This window comes from Scyliorhinus canicula, chromosome 12 (genome assembly GCF_902713615.1).
Source record: "Scyliorhinus canicula chromosome 12, sScyCan1.1, whole genome shotgun sequence".
NCBI classification, from domain to species: Eukaryota; Metazoa; Chordata; class Chondrichthyes; order Carcharhiniformes; family Scyliorhinidae; genus Scyliorhinus; species Scyliorhinus canicula.
The window spans coordinates 146,821,604-146,845,056 of NC_052157.1; the positions used below are offsets into that span (position 1 = coordinate 146,821,604).

Consider the following 23,453-nt stretch of genomic DNA (forward strand, 5'->3'; position numbering starts at 1 on the left):
TCACAGCTCCAGGGTCCCAGGTTCGATTTTCGGCTTGGGTCACTGTCTGTCCGGAGCTGCACGTTCTCCCCGTGTCTGCGTGGGTTTCCTCCGGGTGCTCCGGTTTCCTCCCACAAACCTTGAAAGATGTGCTTGTTAGGTGAATTGGACATTCTGAATTGTCCCTCTGTAGCTGAACAGGCGCCGGAGTGTGGCGACTATGGGATTTTCACAGTAACCTCATTTCAGTATTAATTTAAGCCGACTTGTGACACTAATAAAGATTATCGTTATAAAGATTATTATTAATCTCCAGTTTGTTGTAAAGTGCTCTGCATTGTTGCAGCAAACAAAGCAACCCATTTCAAATTGGGTAACTTGGTAGCTAGGTGCAGGGTGCAACCCAATTTGATTTGTTTTGTTCCTACGCAGGCAGATTATCCCTGACGTTGTCAGAGCTTGTCTAATATTTCTCTCACCAGTTGACTAATTCTGGATCTCATAATCTGCTTTTGCAATGCAGCCCTTGAGACACTTTTCCCCGTGTGTTGCCCGTCTCCCATTAAAGGACTTATTAAAAAAGAAAAAGGCGCTTGTTTTCCATTTGTCCACCTTCTATTTTTGGAACCCATGAAAAGAGAACGGCAACGCTGTTGAGAATACCGCAGGCCGGCTGTCTGCGGGGCTTTATGACTGTAATTTTGCAATTCAGGCTTTTCTCTCTGCCCGCCACCCCAGCACAAAAAAAGTTGAAAGAATTTCGGCTGACCCCCTGTCAGCCCCTTTCCCACTGCAATGTACCATGTCCATTGATGTGGTTTAGTGCAGACAGATCTCAGATGTGGCTGGCAGATTTGAGTGTTGGAGAGGGCGGAAAGCTAACATCTGTGCTACAATGTTGACGTTTGTAAACCTTAACTCGTAGAGTGCTGGTAGGTCCTTGGTCATGTGATTAGGGCACAGGAGTAAGCCATTCGGTCCGTTGAGCTCATTCTGGCCTTTAACAGTTGGTATATATATGGTATATTATGTTTTGTTGCTTTTTTTAAAAAAGTGCAACAAATCTGAAACATTTTTTTCTCAAAACGTTTATAAACGTTTTGAGAAAAAAATGTTTCAGATTTGTTGCACTTTTTAAAAAAAAAGCAACAAAACATAATGGCCGGAATTCTCCGTTCCCCGCCGCCACGATCGAGAATCCCAAATAACTGGAGAATGGAGCGTACCCCAAAAAACGGGCTTAGCTCCAGACGCAAGACCGGTTGCCATACTACACCGCCCCGCCTGGGAGGGATCATGGAAAAAGCCAATTTAAATACATTTGAATGTGATTAATGGGTGGGAAGCCCGATTCTCCACCTTCCCGGTATGCTCTGCCCCTCAAAGCCAGGAGTCACACGGGCATGATTTGGTATGAGTCTTTACAAAATGGATCCCAGGCTCCATGGCCTTTGAGTAGGAGCAAGGATGTGTTTCTCTTTATTCTGGCTTGCTGGGGGGGTGTATGCCTGGAACTCTGCGAGTAGCGGGAAGCAACTTGGTACCAAGGGTGTGGACACTAGGTGCCCCTCCCACTGGACCAGGGTGCCCTGGCTGAACCTCCCATTGTTGCTGTAACCGCATTTCAACCCTCACTTTGGATGTAACTTACATGCTCCTGACTGTTGAGACCATTGGCTACTGACAGTATCCTGGAAAAGCTCTGAGGTCGCCTGATCATGTGGGGGGGGGGGAGATGGCACAAAATGCTGAGGGTGGCGCAGCAGTGCAACCCAGGGTGACCCTGTAGTCTGGTAGCTTAGGGTGGTCAAGGGAATGCTCAACTTGGTGACAGTCTTTATCTCTCTCTCTCCCCTCCTCCCACACCCACAAATGGATTTTGGAACTCAGCCAGCAAGGCTTGCTATCTACCTGGAGGCTGATGCCGTCGCGGATGTATAGTTGTGCGAGCGCCAGGGCCAGCCCTGTGAAGACCCTGCATGACAAGAGCCTGTCCCAGAACAGCAGAGCCCATTGAGTGAGGCTCAAGTGCCGGCCGTCCACCAGGCTGAGGAGGAGGTGCGAAGGGGGCATTGCATCAGACCACGTTTACACGGTCAGTGCTTGTCCTTCGAGGAGCTGCTGGACCGTCAATGAGATCTGCGACATCTGTGCCAGGTGGTGGCGCACCTGGCACTGCGAGTGTAGGAGGAAGACACCTGCTCCCGGTGGCTGTCAAGTTGACGGTGGCCCTCAACCTCTCGCTCGTTCCAGGGCTCGCGTGGGGACCTGTGCGGGATCTCAGAATCGTCTGTGCTCCGGTGCATCCAAGTTGTGATGGATGCCCTATGCGCCCAGGCATCTATTTACATCAACTTCAACCTGGACCAGGCCCACAAGGATGCCCAGACTGCTGCATTTGCTGCCATTTCTGGAATGCCCCAGTTCCAGGGAGTTATTGATGGCACACATGTCTCACTGAGAGCACTGGCTTGACACGGGGGTGCCCTTCATTAACAGGAAGGGCTTCCATTCCCTGAATGTGCAGTCGGTGAGATTACATCCTGGCACAATGGGAGGTTCCCGGCACCTGTGAGGCACTCCCTCTGGTGAGGGCTTGGCTAGTGAGTGACGAGACCTACTTGCTAAGGTCATGGATTGATGACACGTGCAGAGACCCCAGACTGAGATGGAGAGGTGTCATAAAGATGCTCACTCAGCAACCAGGAGTGTCATCGAGCAGTGCATCAACATCCTCATGATGCAGTTCCGATGCCTGGACTGCTCTGGTGGGGCTCTCCAATACCAGAGGGTCATGCGCATCGTGGAGCCAGGCGAAGACCTGGAGCTGGCTCAGCTGGCTGCTGAATGTGTGATTCAGAACCGTCACACAGGGGCACCTTCATCACCTCTCGATTTACTGATTAGGCCAAAATATCAGCAGCTCCTCTGTCCTATTCCCTGCACACACCCTGCCCCCCCACCTTCCTTCCTTCTCTCTCCCTCGGCCTTTCTTGCTATTTTTATAAATTTAGAGTACCCAATTAATTTTTTTTGAATTAAGGCTCAATTTAGCGTTGCCAATCTACCTGCCCTGAACATCTTTGGGTGCCCCCCCCCCCCCCCCCCCGAAGCCCTCACCATTACCTGGCCCTGCCACCCCAGGAGGCCTGCCCTCATCTGAACCATGGTGTTGTGCCCTCAGCCATGGAGCTCTGTGACTGGGCCATATTCCTCAGAGAGTGTGCCATGTCCTTCTTAGCCTCAGTCCTGTCCCTCTCTGACAGAGTCATGTCGATCTGTGACTAGCTAAGGTCAGTTTGCACCTGGCCCATGCTATCGATGCCTTCAGCTAAAACCATTTGTGAGAGGACCAAGCTTTCGAGGGTTGCAGCAATGTCCATCTGGGCCTAGGACATGTCTGCCTTTAGCTTTGCCCTCCTGTCCTGCACCTCAGTCATGGAAAGTACAGTGTACCCCAAGCCTTGGATGTCCTGCCTGGTGCCAGGAATCTGCTCAGGGCTGGAGATGAACTTGCAGTGGGCGAGGGAGGATACAGTGGGAGGGGAGGAACCAGTGGTCATGGTCCACATTGTTACTAATATCATAGGCAAGACTAGGGAAGAGATTCTGATTAGGTAGTTTGAGTAGCTAGGGGCTCAATTAATCTCTGGATTATTACCTGAGCCACTAACTAACGATTCGAGTGCTAAATACATGGCTTAAATATTGTTGTGGGAGAAATAGGTTTTGATTCATGGCATCAGTATTGGAGGATGTGGGAGCTGTACTGATGGCCTTCATCTGAACAGTGTTGGACTCAGTGTTCTGAAATGTCGTAAAACTAGGGCGATTGAGAGGGTTTTAAGCTAAACAGTAGGGGTGAGGGATTAAATGTGAGAAAATGTGATAAATTACAAAGCGAAGACCAGGCAAGAGAGCAAGGTAGCAATGAGCAATAATTAGAGCATGGCAGGAAGGGACAATGCGTAAAAACTTGGAAGAGTGAGTCAGCAGATGAGGCTAGAGGTTTCAAAAATAGTAAAAGGACAGAACTTAAAGGCTCCGTATCTTAATGCATTCATTACAAAACGTGAATTGAGAGTGTAAATAGAAATAAATATGTATGATCTGGCGGCCAGAGAGATGGCTACAAAATGACATTGGATGGGACCGGAGTATTCAAGGCTACATGATATTTCGGAAGGACAGGAAGCTAGGAAAAGGTGGTGGGGTAGCTTTGCAAATAAGGATGGCATTTGTATATAAGAGAGGGATGACCATAGTTCTCCAGATCAAGATCTAGAATCAGCTCAGGTAGTGCTGAGAAATGATAAAGGTAGGAAGTCACTTGTGGAAGTAGGTTATAGGCAGCTAACAGTAACCACATTCTAGGATGGGGTATATAAGAAGGAATAATGAGGACAGGTGAGAAAGGTATGGTGATAATCGTGGGTGATTTTAATCTATATATAGATTGGACGAATCAGATTGGCAAGGGTAGTGGAAGATGAGTTCACAGTGTGTTTTCTGGACATTAATCAGACCGTTTTATGGCTATTTTTTTCTGATGCCAGGTTTTTCTTTACAGATTTTAAAAATTGAATTCCAATTCTCAAACCGATCTGGTCAGAATTGAATTTGTGTTCCCTAAATTATTGATTAATCCAGGCAATTTGTCCGCTAAGATATCCAGCACTGTGGCTAGCACTGTGGTTCACAGCTTCACGGTCCCAGGTTCAATTCCCCGCTGGGTCACTGTCTGTGCGGAGTCTGCACGTTCTCCCTGTGTCTGCGTGGGTTTCCTCCGGGTGCTCCGGTTTCTTCCCACAGTCAAAGGACGTGCAGGTTAGGTGGATTGGCCATGCTAAATTGCCCTTGGTGTCCAAAAGGTTAGATGGGGTTATTGGGTTACGGGGATAGGGTGGAAGTGAGGTCTTGAGTGGGTCGGTGCAGACTCGATGGGCCAAATGGCGTCTTGCACTGTATGTTCTGTGAACTACTGACCCGACAAGTGGTAAAAGCATCACAAGAGAAAAATAGAGACTGTAGAGCAGACATTATGTAATAACTCATTTTTCTGGTTGGAGAGGAAACATATCGGAATAATTACAAAACACATAACGTATTATTAAGAACAATACTTGGGAATGATTGAAAAGTATAATCTCATGATAAATGACAGTAGTGTATTGTAAGTGTTTTGTGAATCTTCTCTCAGCAATGATCATTAAACTATAGTAGATTAATTAAAGCAATTAAACTTTGTGCCCTTGATGCGACAAATCATTGACACACAACTCCACGTTAGCAACAGGCAGCAGTCCTCGAGGAAGTACAGTCTTGATGACACAGAATCCTCAGAGACTTTCTTTTCCAATCCTTTTAAACAGTCTGTTGGACTCTGGCAACACTTAAAAAGTAGCAATGGGTCTTGTCCGATCCCCAATCCCATTCCCTTCCTGTCTTCAGCCCTCTGCTCTTTCTAGCGGCATAACACACGCACTAACAGTCGCTGCTCTATTTTCACCGACCTGCATCAACACCAGGATGTTTGAAGACTACCAAACATAAAACTGCTGAGAACCGTGCTTGTTCCCTTTTATACAACTTCTCTGTGTTCTGAACCGCCAAATGGAAAACACTGGCCGACTTAACCACACTGTAATTCGCTTTTTATTTACCGTTGCTGCTTAACTGTTGACCCCCATGGTAACCTCAAGTCATGTTGGCATTGCTTGGAACCTCGTGTTGTCATAATCAGGAAACCAATCCACCCTCTTTCGGAATACTCCGCAGTGAACTTTGGTTGTAAAGGGACACCTCGCAAAAGAAATTGCAGACTTTTCCTGCATATGGATCATTACAAGATCCATTGCACCTTTATTCCTGTTCAGGTGCACTTTTTCAGGGGCAAACTAAATGACTCTTACTTCCAGGGCCAGGGACCCACTATGGAAGACACAGACAATTAAACACCATAACCTGAAGCCAGTGTGCTTCCTGTAGTTAACCTGAGACCACTGCTGACACCACTCTTAAATTAACTTCTCCGAGCTGCATAGGAGTATCCCAGGATGTTTTCACTGGTTCTGCCTGTGGAGAAGAATCTAAATTCTTCTGTGATCTGATAGCCTAATGTTTTATAAAGACAAACTTTATATAAAGCTTTGCACATCATCAGAATGTCCCAAAGTGCTTCACAGGTAATGAATAATCTTTTGAAGTGTTGTTGCTGTAGTTTAATCAATGTTACAGCTTCTTTCTGCTAGCCTGCACTTTCTGTAATTTATCCTTGTGTGTTGATCACTGGCAACTGATGTGGTTGACATTTAACCCCATTCCTTGTTTTCTGCCAATGTTATGTATCTGTATCCCGGGGTATCTACCCCCTCTATTGTACAACAACTCACCAATAATCCATAGGCAGCCCCTTCCAAACGGGCAGCACGGTAGCATGGTGGTTAGCATAAATGCTTCACAGCTCCAGGGTCCCAGGTTCGATTCCCGGCTGGGTCACTGTCTGTGCGGAGTCTGCACGTCCTCCCCGTGTGTGTGTGGGTTTCCTCCGGGTGCTCCGGTTTCCTCCCACAGTCCAAAGATGTGCGGGTTAGGTGGATTGGCCATGCTAAATTGCCCGTAGTGTCCTGAAAAGTAAGGTTGGGGGGGGGGGGGGGGGGGGGGGGTTGTTGGGTTACGGGTATAGGGTGGATACGTGGGTTTGAGTAGGGTGATCATTGCTCGGCACAACATCGAGGGTCGAAGGGCCTGTTCTGTGCTGTACTGTTCTATGTTCTATGTAAACCCATGACCACTACCACCTGAAAATGAAATGAAAATCACTTATTGTCACGAGTAGGCTTCAATGAAGTTACTGTGAAAAGACCCTAGTCGCCACATTCCGGCGCCTGTCCGGGGAGGCTGGTACGGGAATCGAACCGTGCTGCTGGCCTGCTTGGTCAGCGATTTAGCCGAGTGAGCTAAACCAGCCCCTAGGACAAGAGCAGCAGATGCATGGAAAGACCACTACCATTTAATAATCTTTGTTGTCACAAGTAGGCTTACATTAACACTGCAATGAAGTTACTGTGAAATGCCCCTAGTCGCCACACTGCAGCGCCTGTTCGGGTACACAGAATGAGAATTCAGAATGTCCAATTCACCTAACAGCACATCTTTCGGGACTAGGGGGAGGAAACCGGAGCACCCGGAGACACGGGGAGAGCGTGCAGACTCCGCACAGACAGTGACCCAAGCAGGGAATCGAGCCTGGGACCCTGGCACTGTGAAGCACCAATGGCAACCACTGTGCTACCATGCTGCCCAAGGGGGGTGACCTTCCAAGTCACTCACCATCCTGACTTGTAAACATATCGCCGTTCCTTCCTTGTCGCTGGGTCAAAATCCAGAATTCCCTCCCGAACAGCACTGTGGGTGTACCTACACCTCTGGGACGCCAGCGGTGCATAAAGGTGGCTCATCACCACCACCTTATAAAGGGCAACTAGAGATGGGTAATAAATGCTGGCCCAGCCAATGATGCATGCATCCTGTAAATTAATTTTAAATATATGTTAGCTCCCTCACTCTCATGGTAACTCATTCATGCACCAATCAGCACTTTTCAAAATGTACAAATGAAAACTTAAAAGCTTTTATGTATGGGGAAACTGGATTGATGGTCTAGTGGCCTTTCACATAGCACAGAGCACTGATTGGCTGGTGCTGGACAACAGGGCTACTCAACATGGTACCTTTAAAATGTACAAAACTTTTTTGATTAATTTGTGGGATGTGAATATCATCGTTGCCCTTCCCAAGTTGCCCTGAAGATGTTGATGAGTCACTTGTGAGGGAGGGTGTCCCAGGATTTTGACTCTGTGACAATGAAGGAATAAACTTAAACCAGCAGGGAAATCATTTCTAAACTTTTAAAAGTGTGTAAGTTATTTGGTTGCTTCTGTAGGGATAGTCAGCAATGTTTTTACCCTGATCATTAATATGCTACAAATAAATATCTTGAATCCATTTTGAAACCCAGTCATAAAAGCTTTCAATGGCAGAGGCAAAGTAAAATTACCTAATGAATTAAACACAGCTCTCGAACAAACATTGTGCATGTCTCAGGTTCTCAAATACAAGTGAGGACGGTAGATGTCTGGCTGTGAGAGAACAATGTTTTTCTCTACTTTTATGAAGGATATTTTACACTCCTAAATCAAAAGTATGTTGCTGTATGCTTGCTTGGCATATCATGTTGTTGTTACAGTCCTAAGCCGCCTATGTTAGGTGGAACATTCTGTACTTACTCAGGTTTGGACTCCTATTCACATTCCATGGTTAATGAGGTTTCATGTGGTGTCTAACCCATCCTGTGCTGTTTGAGAGGAACCTTCAGTGCCTTCCAGGCTGCATGTGTAAAATCGGCCATCCCACTATGTGATTTCCAGTTCTCCTGTTTATGGATTACATAGAATTACATAGAATTTACAGTGCAGAAGGAGGCCATTCGGCCCATCGAGTCTGCACCGGCTCTTGGAAATAGCACCCTACCCCCTACCCAAGGTCAACACCTCCACCCTATCCCCATAACCCAGTAATCCCACCCAACACTAAGGGCAATTTTGGTCACTAAGGGCAATTTATCATGGCCAATCCACCTAACCTGCACATCTTTGGACTGTGGGAGGAAACCGGAGCACCCGGACGAAACCCACGCACACGCGGGGAGGATGTGCAGACTGCGCACAGACAGTGACCCAAGCCGGAATCGAACCTGGGACCCTGGAGCTGTGAAGCGATTGTGCTATCCCCAATGCTACCGTGCTGCCCACTGATTGTCAGCAAGGCCAAATGTATGTGGCATTTCTCTCAGCCTGCATGTCCAAATTCAGTTTCATTTGTCGCTGTCCTATACCTAGGCTTACTTTTTGAAGGGATAAATGAAAGAAAGTGCTTATTTAACTTTGTAAGACCACAGGATGTCCCATTACGAGTGTAATGTAAGGAACGCAGCAACCACTTTGCGCACGTAAGATCCCACAAACAGTAATAATCTGGTAATGTTTTGGTGATGTCGGTTAAGGGATGAACATGATCAGAATACTGGGGAGAGCTTACCTGCTCTTCAAATAGGGAGACGGGATCTTTGAGACCGTGGTCGAATCTCTCATTCGAAAGAAGACACTTCCAACAGTGCTGCACTCTTGTCAAGTAATGCACTGGAATGTTAACGTAGGTTTTGTGCTCAAGGGCAGGATTTAGTGGCCCATTAGCTGCGGGCGCAAATACCGTAATGGTCACAAAATATCACAAGAGGCTAACAATGGGATTTGCGTTGGTGAGATTTCAGAGTGCGATCTTCCCGGGCCCTCCACGATAATGTGATCAGGTTCACGCCCAGGAAGGGTGCAAACCTAATTTGCATCAATTTGAATGTATTGTAATGTACTTGGGCGGGTTTAAAGTCAAATCTTCAAAACCCGTTGAAGCTTCCCACCCCCAGGCATGATGCCATGCGGGCGCGAATTGCTGTTCAGAATGGAATTACTGATTTTTAAGACAGGCGGCGCAGTGGCGCAGCAGTTAGCACTGCTGCCTCACGGCGCCGAGGACCCGGGTTCGATCTCCGTCCCGACAATGTCCGTGTAGAGTTTGCACATTCTCCCAGTGTCTGCATGGATCTCACCCCCACCACCCAAAGATGCGCAGGGTAAGTGGATTGGCCACGCTAAATTGCCGCTTCATTGGAAAAAAAGGAATCGGTCACTTTAAATTTAAAATAAAAGGGAACCAGGTACCATGGCCTCCCAGCACCAGGGTGTCCGAGGGAACAGAGCATGCTGGGCGGGGTTGGCGGTGGCAGTTGGTGCAGGGAGTGTGTGGTCCTGAAACATGCCTCTGTGTTGTATCAAAAGTTCTTGGAGCGCTGTGTTAGTCAGCTGATTGTGGCATGGGAGCATGGTGTGGCTGTGGGTGCAGGGCTCATTGGGTGGAGGGGACAGGCGTGATAGAGTGAAAGAGGCGGGCCTACAGAACTGGGTGGATGTGACGCAGAAAGAAAAGTCAACATGATGCCCAGGGGCGCACGCGTGATTAATGGAGTGGCTGTCCAGGCGAAGTGTAAAGGCCTGACAGCAATGAGATTTCGGAATTATGCAGCCTGAGTAAGAAGGGTGCCTGTTAGTCTTGCCTATCCCTGAAGCAGAGAGCTATTGTGCCCACTAACATTCCTGAGGCTCATGCTCATCAAACTAACTGGCCGTCAAGACTTAACCCGGAACAATATCAGCTGCCCTGGAGAAAACTCCGGGTCACGGATAAACAGGGGTTTACGGGACACAGAGGGACTATGTCTGCATATGTACTGGGCCACAGTGCCTGCCATAAAGGGTCCATTAGCCCCATCACCATCCAGTTGACCCGACATGAGGGTTGGTTGACCGTAGAAACCTCCTGTCAGAACCCCCAGTGATATAGAGAATAAGGGAGGGGACAATCAGATGAGAGGCCAGAGGCAACTCTGATGGGGTGAAAGCATTAACAGGGGTCAGTCATGCAATGGAGATGGAGGACACCTGTGATGTGAGTGAGCTGCACCCGTCGGATAAGGTGTAGGACTGGCTGCTTCTAGGACTAGGAAGCAAATGGATGAGGGGAGGTACTGAAGTTAAGTGGTTGCAACACCAACCTGACTGTTTGTCTCTCTCTGCCTCCTTGTCTCTCTCTCTCTCTCTCTCTCTCTCTCTCTCTCTCTCTCTCTCTCTCTCTCTCTCTCTCTCTCTCTCTCTCTCTCTTTCCCTCTCATATCCCTTATAGCTTACCGAGAGATATCGGAATGGACCAGTGGAGCTGGCAATTCTGCTTATTACGGCGCTGGAGGAGCACAGACACCAGCAGCAATAAATGGCCAAACCCAGAGATAACCCAGTGCCAGGGGGCTGCAGGGCAGGTTGAAAGGCCGGAGGCCATACCAGCCAAACAGGGGGCTCAAAGGCGAAGAAGGAGACTGAGGTTATACAGGACCCATATGTCCTTCATGGAGAAGTTGGACAACGTGTGCTGCAGTGATTCGGCCTTGCAGTCGCAGGAATGTTGCTGACAACCCCTCCTGGTATTCCCGGTTCTCCCGTTACATCTCAAGCAACTGAGGGACGAACATGTCCAGAGACAAGGCACCTGACTGGGGCACAGCTGAGTCCTGGGATCCAGCAGACCTCCATCTGTCCGATCCCTGGGCCGTAACTGCCTCCACCTGACGTTCATCAGAAGAAGTGTGGTGCTTACCAGATAGTGACCCAGAAGTCTGACTGTTAAGTTCGTCCACCGAGGTGTGTGTCTCTGCGATGGTGGATGGTGCCAGTGATAGCTGTGAAGCTTCATCTGTTTCCCCCTCCAAGATCTCCTCTGAGGTCGTGTCGAGAGTGGGCAATGGGACACTGCTGGTAGACGCACTGGTCAAGTGTTTGGATTGCAAAGAACTCAATTGAGATTGTTCATCTGGATGAGGGTGCAGTAGCTCCTCACTTTTCTCTCGCAGGCTCACATCACTCTCAGCGCAGACCTGCTCCTGCTCTTCCCCTCCATTCCTCCTCTGTGAGCTCCGTGATCCTCTCCTCATACGGAACTCAAATGGGGATAAGGTGAGCTGACGGGTCAGAGGTCGATGATAACTGGCATGTGTGGGCACTGTGCCTAAACATGGAGAGGTTCTGATGAGGAGGGGTGGGCGGGGGAAGAACCTAGGAGGTGGCCGCCACAAGTGACATTCCGGAGGGTGATGGACGGGGTGCAGTGCCAAGAGGAGACCGTGAGCACTTACCCTTGTTGACCGTAGTAGGTCATTCATCCTTTTCCTACATTGCACTCCCATCATCTTGGTCAGGCTGCCGCCAGTGACCAGTACTGCCACGGACTCCTGGGTGGGATTCGCACTTTGCTGGAGGGTCTCCATGGCATCCAGCAAGAAGCTGAGGGCCCCCTCCGTGAATGTAGGAGCTGGTTTCCTTGCTGGTTTGAATCAGATCAAGTGCTGTAGCGCCGTTTAAAAACCGTTAAAACCGTGCCCCCCTTCATTGAAGTGCTCTGATGAACCCCTGGAGTGGGCGAATCAGATGCTCTGCACCTCGGGCACGATGTTTTTCACGTGGGGGAAACAAATGTTGAAATGCTTGAAAATTGTGATCCGGATCGCACTGCCGGGGCCAACGGGGGTCTCAGCGCTGCCGGGGCCAACGGGGGTCGCAGCGCTGCCGGGGGCAGCGGGGGTCGCAGCGCTGCCGGGGCCAACGGGGGTCGCAGCGCTGCCGGGGCCAACGGGGGTCTCAGCGCTGCCGGGGGCAGCGGGGGTCGCAGCGCTGCCGGGGCCAACGGGGGTCTCAGCGCTGCCGGGACCAACGAGGGTCGCAGCGCTGCCGGGGCCAACGGGGGTCGCAGCGCTGCCGGGGGCAGCGGGGGTCGCAGCGCTGCCGGGGCCAACGAGGGTCGCAGCGCTGCCGGGGCCAACGGGGGTCGCAGCGCTGCCGGGGGCAGCGGGGGTCGCAGCGCTGCCGGGGCCAACGGGGGTCGCAGCGCTGCCGGGACCAACGGGGGTCGCAGCGCTGCCGGGGCCAACGGGGGTCGCAGCGCTGCCGGGGCCAACGGGGGTCTCAGCGCTGCCGGGGGCAGCGGGGGTCGCAGCGCTGCCGGGGCCAACGGGGGTCGCAGCGCTGCCAGGGGCAGCGGGGGTCGCAGCGCTGCCGGGGCCAACGGGGGTCGCAGCGCTGCCGGGGCCAACGGGGGTCGCAGCGCTGCCGGGGCCAACGGGGGTCGCAGCGCTGCCGGGGCCAGCGGGGGTCGCAGCGCTGCCGGGGCCAACGGGGGTCGCAGCGCTGCCGGGGGCAGCGGGGGTCGCAGCGCTGCCGGGGCCAACGGGGGTCGCAGCGCTGCCGGGGCCAACGGGGGTCGCAGCGCTGCCGGGGGCAGCGGGGGTCGCAGCGCTGCCGGGGCCACCGGGGGTCGCAGCGCTGCCGGGGCCAACGAGGGTCGAGGCGCTGCCGGGGCCACCGGGGGTCGCAACGCTGCCGGGGCCAACTAGGGTCGCAGCGCTGCCGGGGGCAGTGGGGGTCGCACCAAATGTCTCGCCAAAAATGACTATTTTATCACTTTTGGGAAAATTCCACCCGAGTCTTTGGAATGGGACTTAAACGCATAGATAAGAGTGCTGTCAAGTGCACCACGGCTGCCGTTCTAACAAGCAAAGGAACCGTCATACCGATGTTATATGTGTTAGTTCAGTTGGCTGGACGTCTGGATCGTGATGGCGGATCGACGCCAACAGCGCAGGTTTGATTCTCATACCGATTGAGGCTATTCATGAGCGCCCTGCCTTCTCAACCTTGCCTGTGTGCTGTGGCCCTCGGGTTAAATCTCCACCAGCTGGTTCTCTCTCTCATCGGCGGAGAGCAGCCAATGGTCCTCTCGGACAATGTCAACTTTCGTAACCCAGCTTTCACATCTTTGGGCCACCTTAGAAACACCAGATTTACCTTTGCGGATAAATTCACCAGCCAGGGTTTGCGCACAGCCGATACTATTCAGGAGCAAGTGAATTAATAGCCAGCGGTAATTTGTTTCCTCTTCCTGGTGTCGATGAACTTGAATATTAGTTCGTCAGTGCAGAACTTATTTTAATGTCCCATTTATTTTCCCAGCTGGAGTATAAAACATCAGGAAATTCTGATTTTGTTTTGTCAGGGTGCGAGCTGCTCAGACTGAGCTGGGACAACAGATCCTGGCGGATTTTGAAGAGGCCTTCCCATCCCAGGGAACAAAGGTGAGAATATCCTGCTAAAGTTTAGTCTTTACATTCTGCCCGCATTGATTTTATAACCTCTCGAACGCCCATGCCCATTTACTATCTTCAGCGTGACTTTCAGTGCATTTGTGCGGGCAAATAAAGTGATCGATTGTCCAAGTAGAGAAAATGACTGGTTGATCTGCTCCCAGGCCCTTGTCCTGTGTAAATAGACCAAAAAGACTGGAAAACTCCTCCGGCCTGTTGCGATCTGAAAAAGTATCGACTGCTTCCAATGAAGATCCTCGGTCAGTTCTGAAAACCCTGCACCCACAATGCTAATCTCTTACCTATTTTTGAAAAGGTTAACAGACCAGTTATTGTGGACTTAGTCATGAAGGCCGCATTGAGCTTCAAAATCAAAATGTGTCCTGGTCACCACTGTGAGAAAACAATTATTATTAAAAATGAATCTGCCCAACGTTGAGCGCTTCGAGATAAAATAAAAACTGGTTTCCGGACATATTGAGCTGCAGCCAGGTTAAATCATATTCCCAAAGCTGCAAAACGTTGTTCAGCCAGTTTTTAATGACGCGTATTGAATTTTATGATTCAACAACACAGAAAGAGAGGAGGTTCTGTTTCTAAAATAGAGACGATATCTCTTAAGCATTGGGTTATGACAACCCTTTTCCTGAATGTGAGAGGCCCATAGCTGATATGTAAAAATTTTTTTAAATATGTTGCGTTTTCTGGATACCTAATTGTTGGTGGATTTTCCTCTTAATCTTTGCAGAGACCAGCGGGTGCGAGTAATGTCTTGCGCGACGCCTGCCTGGTTGCCAATGTGCTGGATCCCAAAATTAAACAGGAAATCATCAAAAAGTTTACAAAGCAACATCTTTCAGAATACCTTGTTCTGTTCCAAGAAAACCAAGATGTAAGCATGAAGCTGAATGAATACTTTAGCTTACAGTAATTATTGGGAGGCCCAGGAGGGCAGTCTTTGTTCTGCAATTGGCATTCGGAACTGCTGCAGTATTTTACAGAAATAAAATTCGGGGTCTTGCTGGATGAACGCGGGTTTGCATTTCAGACTGTTTACACTTTGGAGCGTTAGCTTTGAAACTCCGGCCGCCTGTGGAGTTGCTCGATTTCAAACAGATGGTCGTTGGCTTCAGTGCCTAGGCCGGGGAAGAAAACAAATCGGCCATGGCTCCGTGCTCCTGACTGCTGTCCAGTCACTCCTGTTGGAAGGTTCCTTCTGTGCAACGGAAGGATCGCACTCCGATGTGGTGGTCCCCATGGTCTGAGTGTTCTGCTTTAATTTGGAGTGAAGAACAGCCAGTCAGTTGAGTTACCTCGATGCTCCCAGGAGGGCAAGGGAGAAAATTGAGCTGTTGCCCTAGAAACATGAGAATACATAAATTGTTATGGTGATAGCTGGTTTTAATCGACAAGCAAATTTAAGGCTCGAACTTACATGACCGTGTTAATTAATTAATTTTAAAATAAATTTAGCGTACCCAATTATTTTTTCCAATTAAGGGGCAATTTTAGCGTGGCCAATCCACCTATCCTGCACATCTTTTGGGTTGTGGGGGCGAAAACCACGCAGACACAGGGAGAATGTGCAAACTCCACACACACAGTGACCCAGGGCCGGGATTCGAACCCGGGTCTTCAGTGCCGTAGGCAACAATGCTAACCACTGTGCCACCGAGCAGCCGTGTTAATTTAATAGGAGCGAGTTTATTATGGATTTGTAAGCCACATGGCAATGCTGCATTCCTCACTCTGGACTCGTGCAGATCGATTGATTCAGACTGTGTTCGGTCAGAGATCATGAAATAGACTAAAGAGTAATCCGATTGCCTATTTACTCCCCACATTAATGGCTGTGCCCGTTGTGTATTTCATTGCAGTTACCCTGTTGATGCAGCTCTGGCATTGGGATGTCAGTTCAGTGAGGCACAAGCGCGGGACGCACGGTGGTGCAGTGGTTAGCATTGCTACCTATGGCGCTAAGGACCCAGGTTCAATTCCGGCCCTGGGATTGTCCGTGTGGAGTTTGCCCATTTTCTCCGTGTCTGCGTGGGTTTTGCCCCCACAACCCAAAGATGTGCGGGTTAGCTGGATTGACCACACTAAATTGCCCCTTAATTGGAAAAAATGAATTGGATACTCTAAATTTATTTTTAAAAAGTGAGGCTCAAGTGAATTATTTTGATACTCAAGTCATATCAATTTAAAGCCTCTTTTACCACGTGCTTAGGTGCTGTGCATGAGTCACCAGCTCCCAAGATGTGTGTCTTAATGTAGTGATCAGCAGCCCCAAAGTAAACTTGCTCTATTTGCCAAGTCTGGACCACAAGAATATTTAAGTGATTCTAAGCAAGTTTACTCTGGGACTGTCAGGGGTTTGCAAATTGAGAGCTGACAAACAGTTGTCAAGATATGCATTTAGATTGCAAAAGGAAAACCGTAATGTGTTCTCACCATTTTACTTTAATGCTTTGACTAGGTGGCATGGCTGGATAAAATAGATCGGCGCTATGCATGGATTAAACGGCAACTGGTAGATTATGAAGAGAAATATGGCCGGATGTTCCCACAGGAATGGTGCATGAGTGAACGGATCACTGTGGAATTTTGCCATGTCACCAGGTATAAAGCCGATATGTGATAACATTTGACAAACCTGATAGAGTTCTTTTTAAGGATGCAACTAGCCCAATCGATATAAGGGATTGAGTAGATGTGGTGCATTTGGTGTTCAGAAGCCTTTGAAGGTTCTACACAGGAAGCAGATTTGGAACACATTGCATTGGGTGTAATATACTGGCATGAATTGAGAATTGGTTTACAGAAAGAAAACTTGAGTATAAATGAACAGGGCATTCTGAGATTAAAGACACTCTTGTGATTTGGCCTCCACAGCCTACTGCGGCAAACAGTTCCACAGATTCACCACCCTCTGGCAGAAGAAATTCTGCATCATCTCAGTTTTAAAGGATCGTCCCTTCGGTCTGAAGCTGTGCCCTCGGATTCTCGTTTTTCCTACTGGTGGAAACATCCTCTCCACGTCCACTCTATCTAGGCCTCTCCGTATCCTGTAAGTTAGTTCGCAGGAACTGTTCTTGAACAGTGCGAGTTCAATCTTTCTTCCTGCACCTGACCCAAACCAGAGCAAAGTGTCGTCATTGTGTTTACTCTAGTGATTGGGCTGAAGATTGATAATGTGTTGTCATTGAGCTTGGCCACAGGCAAGTGGCAACCGGAACGACCCTACCTCAGGGGCTCTCTAAATGGATGCTGCTCAGTAGAACTTGAGGGTGCTCTGAATTGTGCTTCAATTTGTCAAGTTACTTCCTCTCTTTGTTGCTTGATCATCTTTTTTATGTTGAAAATGTGAGAATGGGGGATCCTGTCTAAGGACAACATTTTTCCTCTGTTTTAGGATTGAGCTGGCTAAAATAATGCGAACAAGGGCCAAGGAAATCGAAGTGAAGCTGCTGCTGTTTGCAATTCAAAGAACCACAAATTTCGAGGGGCTGTTAGCTAAGCGTTTCTCAGGCAGCACGCTGACGGATGGCATAGTGGTAAGAAAAGAAATGAGTGTCCATGTTGAAATCTCCTTTGTCCTACTTAATTCTTGGATCACTGGTTAGTACTATCACAAACTCTCAAGACACCACTAAGACCCCCTGGATAAAAACAAAATACTGTGGATGCCAGAAATCTGAAACAAAAAGAGAAAATGTTCCCCCCCCCCCCCCTTTTCCAATTATTTTTTCCAATTAATGAGCAATTTAGAGTGGCCAATCCACCTGCCCTGCATTTTTTTGGGATTGTGGGGGTGAGACCCACGCAGACACGGGGAGAACGTGCAAACTCAACACGAACAGTGACCCGCGGCCAGGATCGAACCTGGGACCTCGGCGACGTGAGGCAGCACTGCTCACCACTGCAGCGTGAGGCAGCACTGCTCACTACTGCGCCACCGGGCCGCCCTCTTAATGTGGACATGGTATATAATCAGGAATGCGAGCACTGGTTGCCCAAATAGACGCCACTCTAGGACATTGGATAAGAACCTATTGTACACTATCGTTATGCAAGCAACTACTTAAAGAAAGACCTGGGACTTTTGATCTTTTACCTCCAATACAGGGCAGGCAGAATCCCACGGTCAAGTTATTGGAGCGAGGGCACCTTTGGTCCCAAAACAGCCACTTGTGTGTTATCAGTACAGTAACACATTTGCTTCTCTACACTCTTTGTCCTTGTGTATTAGAATTGGTGTCTCCGGTTATCAGGAGTAAAATAAAACCTGTCCCACTTTATAAATGGAGTGGTCCCAAGAGCACAGGGTGCTGTAGCATATATAAATACTGCATTATATGTTAATTTTTCTGAAGCAAAACACCTTTGTTGGTCGCCAGAAAGTGCATTAAGGCAATTGAACATTCCAAAATGACCAATTCTGGAGTGTTTTTTTAAACAAAAAAGAAATTTGTATAGGCAGCTTTGAATTGTTGGCTGAGTTGCCAAGAAAAATGTCTATGGTCTTCTTCAAAATCTCAATGTTAGTGTCTGGCCTAAGTTTATTTATACACAAGAAATTTGCGTTACATTTTCGGCAGACAGTGTTAGTCAGATGCTAATGGTCCTTGACATGCCAGACCTCTGAACTCTTTCCGCATTCTTTGTGACTAATTACTTTCCTCGTGCCCACATGCCTGTCAGCAGTGACTGCCGTTTTGCAGCCCCTCAGGCCGGTGTCTGGGAATTTGCTGAGAGTTAGTTCAGAAGAATGAGCCTGACCTGCTTGCTGGTGGGTTGAGTTTAAAAAGCTTCAATCAGCATGCCAATTGCCCTCTCTGAGTTGGTATCCATATGTGTTTTGGTCCCCTCTACACAATGTGGCGAGAAAACATGCACGTAACAAACAAGTGGGTGATTTGCAGACTCATATTTTTCATCGGTCTGCAATGTTTCACTTTTTAAAGATCTTTTTACAGTACAACACATTTGTTGGCCGTAAAAGCTCCTTAAGCCAGTTCTGATTAAGGTAATTGAGCTGAAATGTTAACTCTTGCCTCCCTCCACAGATGCTGCCCGACCTGCCCAGTGTTTTCAAAATGTTCTGTTTCCGTTCTCTATCTGTATTTGTTTTCCTTTTTTTGACTTGCAGTTGAATGTTTTTTAGTTTTACTATTTTTATCAGCTCTTCTACTGCTGGTCACCTTAATCTGGCCCATAGGATTCTCCTTATTCGAGATAATAATGCTCTCTTTGGGTGTATCGCTCCTCACCAGCCCCCTACGATGCTATCCATTAAAAAAAAAAGTTGGTTGGTGCTGTACCTGGCAGCTAAACAAGAACCGGCCATTTATATTGTGGGGTAGATTTAAGAGTCCCAATACCAATGGGCAATGGTTACACTGTTATTTACAAGGTGTGTGCATGAGTTGGATCTTCTGGCTGGGGCGAGTTACGTGCAGGATGAAAGCCACTTTACAGACCTTTTTTTTAAAAATGTATTTTATTGCAAACATGTATCAAGAAACTTGCGTTACATTTTCGGCAGACAGTGTTAGTCAGATGCTAATGGTCCTTGACATGCCAGACCTCTGAACGCTTTCCGCATTCTTTGTGACTAATTACTTTCCTCGTGCCCACATGCCTGTCAGCAGTGACTGGCGTTTTGCAGCCCGGTAGCCCGGCAGCATGGTAGCATTGTGGTTAGCACAATTGCTTCACAGCTCCAGGGTCCCAGGGTCGATTCCTGGCTTGGGTCACTGTCTGTGCGGAGTCGGCACGTTCTCCCTGTGTGTGCGTGGGTTTCCTCCGGGTGCTCCGGTTTCCTCCCACAGTCCAAAGATGTGCAGGTTAGGTGGATTGGCCATGCTAAATTGTCCTTAGTGTCCAAAATTGCCCTTAGTGTTGGGTGGGGTTACTGGGTTATGGGGATAGGATGGAGGTGTGGGCTTGGGTAAGGTGCTCTTTCCAAGAGCCAGTGCAGACTCGATGGGCCGAATGGCCTCCTGCACTGTAAATTCTATGAAAAACAGGTTACAACACCTAAACACCCCGGGAAACATACTTCCCAGCAATCAAATATACAAATTTGCCACTTTACAGACCTGAGACTTCTAGAATCACAGAAAAGTTACAGCGCAGAAAAGGCCATTCGGCCCATCTTGTCCATGCCAGCTGCCCTTTCTCATCTCACCTTCCTTCTCCTGGTTCATAGCCTTGTCGTTTACAGCACTTAAGGTGCAGGTCCTGGTACTTTTAAAAAGAGTTTAGGGTCTCTGCCTCCATCACTAACTCCGGCAGCGAATTCCAAACACCCACTATCCTCTGGGTAAAAACGTTCTTCCTTGTGTCCCCTCTACATCTCCTGCACCACGTTTTATTTTTTGAAAAATTACGGTGTTTTGAGCTAGGGTTCCATTCTGGGATCTTCCCCTCCAGCTATTACATCACCTGGGGTCATAACACTGGTCAAAATTCCTTCCTCAACCAACACCGCCAAAAGAACCGCATCATTAATTGGCCATTCATCGTTTTGCTCTTTGTGGCATCTTGCTGTTTGCAAAATGGCTGCTGCATTTGCCCATATTGCAATAGTCATTACATTCTGGATAAATGTCATAAATCATGATGAAAATGAAAGCCTTTCCTTCGGAGTATCAGAGAATTGATGGTCTGTCATAGTGTTGCACATAGAACTGAGTTGCCTGCTTCTCTTTTTCCCCCTTTCCAACTCCGTTAAATGGTTTCACAGACTTGTGGAGAGGGGGAGACCCCAAGTTAATTTCCAGACATACGATGATCCTCATATACATGAAACATAATTACTTTTCTCAAACTGTTTGCTGCACACAATCGACCTGTATGTTAATTTCATAGATACGTAAAAAATAGATTCTGGCTGATCTTCAGTCTCAGTGCCATACTTCTGCTCTCTCCCCATACTCATTGACCCCTTCTGGTATAATACTGTTGTGTGTCAGTAAGTGATGACAATTTGTAACACTCATTGGTACATCCTATGAAGAATCGGTATGCAGAATGCAGCCGAACCACACCTGTACCTTTTGTACAAAGGAAGAAAGACTTGCATTTATATAGCATCTCGGTACACCCCAAAGTGCTGTACAGCCAAGTCAAGTACAGTTGAAGTACAGACATTGTTGTAACTGTCAACATGGGTCATGGCTCGGTCAACAATATGGTAAACTTCACCAACGTTTATTATCTAAGATCAGGTGTACCGTTGATGGGATTGGGTAGTTCAAGGTGGGAATGAAGAGAGGCTTGCTTGTTGGCCTGGCCACGAATCTGAGAAGCTAGCTTCTTTAAGTTTGATATTCGAGACTGAAGCTTTGCTCGATCAAGGCTCCTGAGAGAGGAAGGTTGCAGTTGTACTGTTTTCAGTTGTACTGTTTTCAGCAATCTTGAGTCTGGTTTGTATTTTCAAAGTTGGCTAATTGCTGGCTGAGATTAGTAGAGGCACATAGACTTCATGAATTTTTCACCTAATCTTTTTTCTAAAATAAATTTAGAATACCCTATTCATTTTTACCAATTAAGGGGCAATTTACTGTGGCCAATCCATCTACCCTGCACATCTTTGGGTTGTGGGGGCGAAACCCACGCAAACACGGGAAGAATGTGCAAACTCCACACGGACGGTGATCCGGAGCCGGGATCGAACCTGGGACCTCGACGCCGTGAGGCAGCAGGGCTAACCCACTGCGCCGCCCTTATTTTTCACCAATTCTAAAGCTAGTTATAGGCCCCAATATCTGATTTACAGAGGGTTCACATGAAGAACGCACATTGTATGCGTTCACACATGCTACCGTAAGCAAGGATTTATTAAAGGAACATAGATTCTTTGAATTCATAGAACATCGGTGCATAAAATATTGAGCTCTTATATTGGGTCTTTAGTCAATGTCTTGCTCTGTACTGCGAAGGAATGGATTTATACCCGCTGCCTGTGAGATGGAAGACTGGTTTGATATGCTTAACGCTTTGATTTAATGTACAATGCCAACATGTAATTGTCATTTTCGTATCAATGCAAAAGAAGAGCTGTGTAACAGCAATTTCAGCCTCCTGATCTATGCCAACTCAAGTTTTTAGGATTAATTATTTAATTTGTAAGAATGAGGAATAGGTTTATGGACACATCAATTGCATCTTTCACATAAATTGTGGATACTCCACAATTTGTTCTAGTGATGGAATGCTAATAAACCAATATTTGTTTTTAACGCACCAATATTAGTTGGCCATCCGGTTTAGTGGCAGCAACTTAGAATGCCTGAATGCTGACTTTGTTGTATGATTTCTCATACTGCTAAATCTAGCAGTACTGTTCTTTATGGACGTACAGTGCTGTATGGGTGGAATCACTGAACCACCTGGAATGTTTGTGGCAGGTTTAACTCAGTACTGTCAATGTATTTTGATGGGAATGCATTGTACCATAATTAAAAGCAGAAGGAATGCTTATGTCGAGGTATATTTCAAATTATCATGGAAACTTGTGCATTTTTTCATGAGTTTCCTTGTGCTGGCCAGACAGTTAAATCATCCCCCAATTATAATAAAAGTATAAGATCCACGCTGGGTTTTACTTTACTATTCCACTCACAGGCGATCCTTTGATTAACATTGTGTAACCCAGTATCTATTTATTATTGCTGTCAGGCAAGTAGCTGACCTGTTTTTTTTACGATAGGAATTGTTTTATTGGACAAAGTCATCTGCTGTTTCATGCCTGGAGTGTAAAACCTACATATTTGACCATGTTTCACTAAGTCATGGATTAAGCAAGTAATGTGTAGCAGTTCCAATGGAACTGCATCTATAATTGCATCTATAATGACTTGTTTTTCAGCATAGGTCTAAATTTGGATTTGAGCATAATGTACATTTCCAACGTATCGTAAAAAATGTACATTGCCAACGAGTAATAGTTCTGTTTTGCAGGACTGCATATTTTTTATTAGTTTAATGAAACATCTGTCTGAGGGTGCACAACAACCATAATTATTTTAATACAGATGCAACTTATTTACAATTTACTCACAAAATAATGACTAGTTAAGTGTCCAAACAACTTTTTTAAAAAGTCCTTTGAAAATTGAAAGTTTTGTCAACTTAACTTCCAAGCTATCAGAATTAAGTACGGCAGGGAGACGAGGAAGGATCATAAAAGTATATGAACCATCACTAGTAGTTTCTGTCTGATGCAGGCATCCATTGGATTGCCAGCTGAAAGCTACATAACTTATGATGACTAGTTTCCAGGCCAGTATATGAATTTCAGGAAATCCTACATAATTGCAGTTCAATAGGACCATTGGGTAACCGACCCGAATACAGCATTTGTACAAATACCTTTCTCTGTACAGCTTCAAACTGAGTGTGAATAGATTTTAAAATGGTCGCTGATACATTAATTACTACAATTCCCATATCATTTTGTTCAGAATACTGATTATAACAGTGCGATGCACACTTATTTGCTCATGTGTTCTACTGCATTGGCTGTGTGCAGCAAATAAATTAATGCTTTGCCATTAAACCCACGTTTAGTGCAATACATAGAACCATAGACTCCCTACAGTACAGAAGAAGGTCATTCGGCCCATCGAGTCTGCACCGACCATCTGAAAGAACATCTCTACCGTGC

The 23,453-nt window shown here is 47.3% G+C and overlaps 1 protein-coding gene across 1 annotated transcript in view; it reads left to right on the plus strand.

Moving 5' to 3' along the window:
• Nucleotides 1-23,453, plus strand: part of vps53 (VPS53 subunit of GARP complex) — a 269,146-nt gene that overhangs the window by 89,783 nt on the left and 155,910 nt on the right. Inside the window, exons 8-11 of the mRNA XM_038814428.1 lie at nucleotides 13,693-13,771; nucleotides 14,529-14,672; nucleotides 16,257-16,399; nucleotides 17,193-17,334. Of these exons, the coding sequence (XP_038670356.1) occupies nucleotides 13,693-13,771; nucleotides 14,529-14,672; nucleotides 16,257-16,399; nucleotides 17,193-17,334 (508 nt within the window). The remainder of the gene's footprint in view (nucleotides 1-13,692; nucleotides 13,772-14,528; nucleotides 14,673-16,256; nucleotides 16,400-17,192; nucleotides 17,335-23,453) is intronic.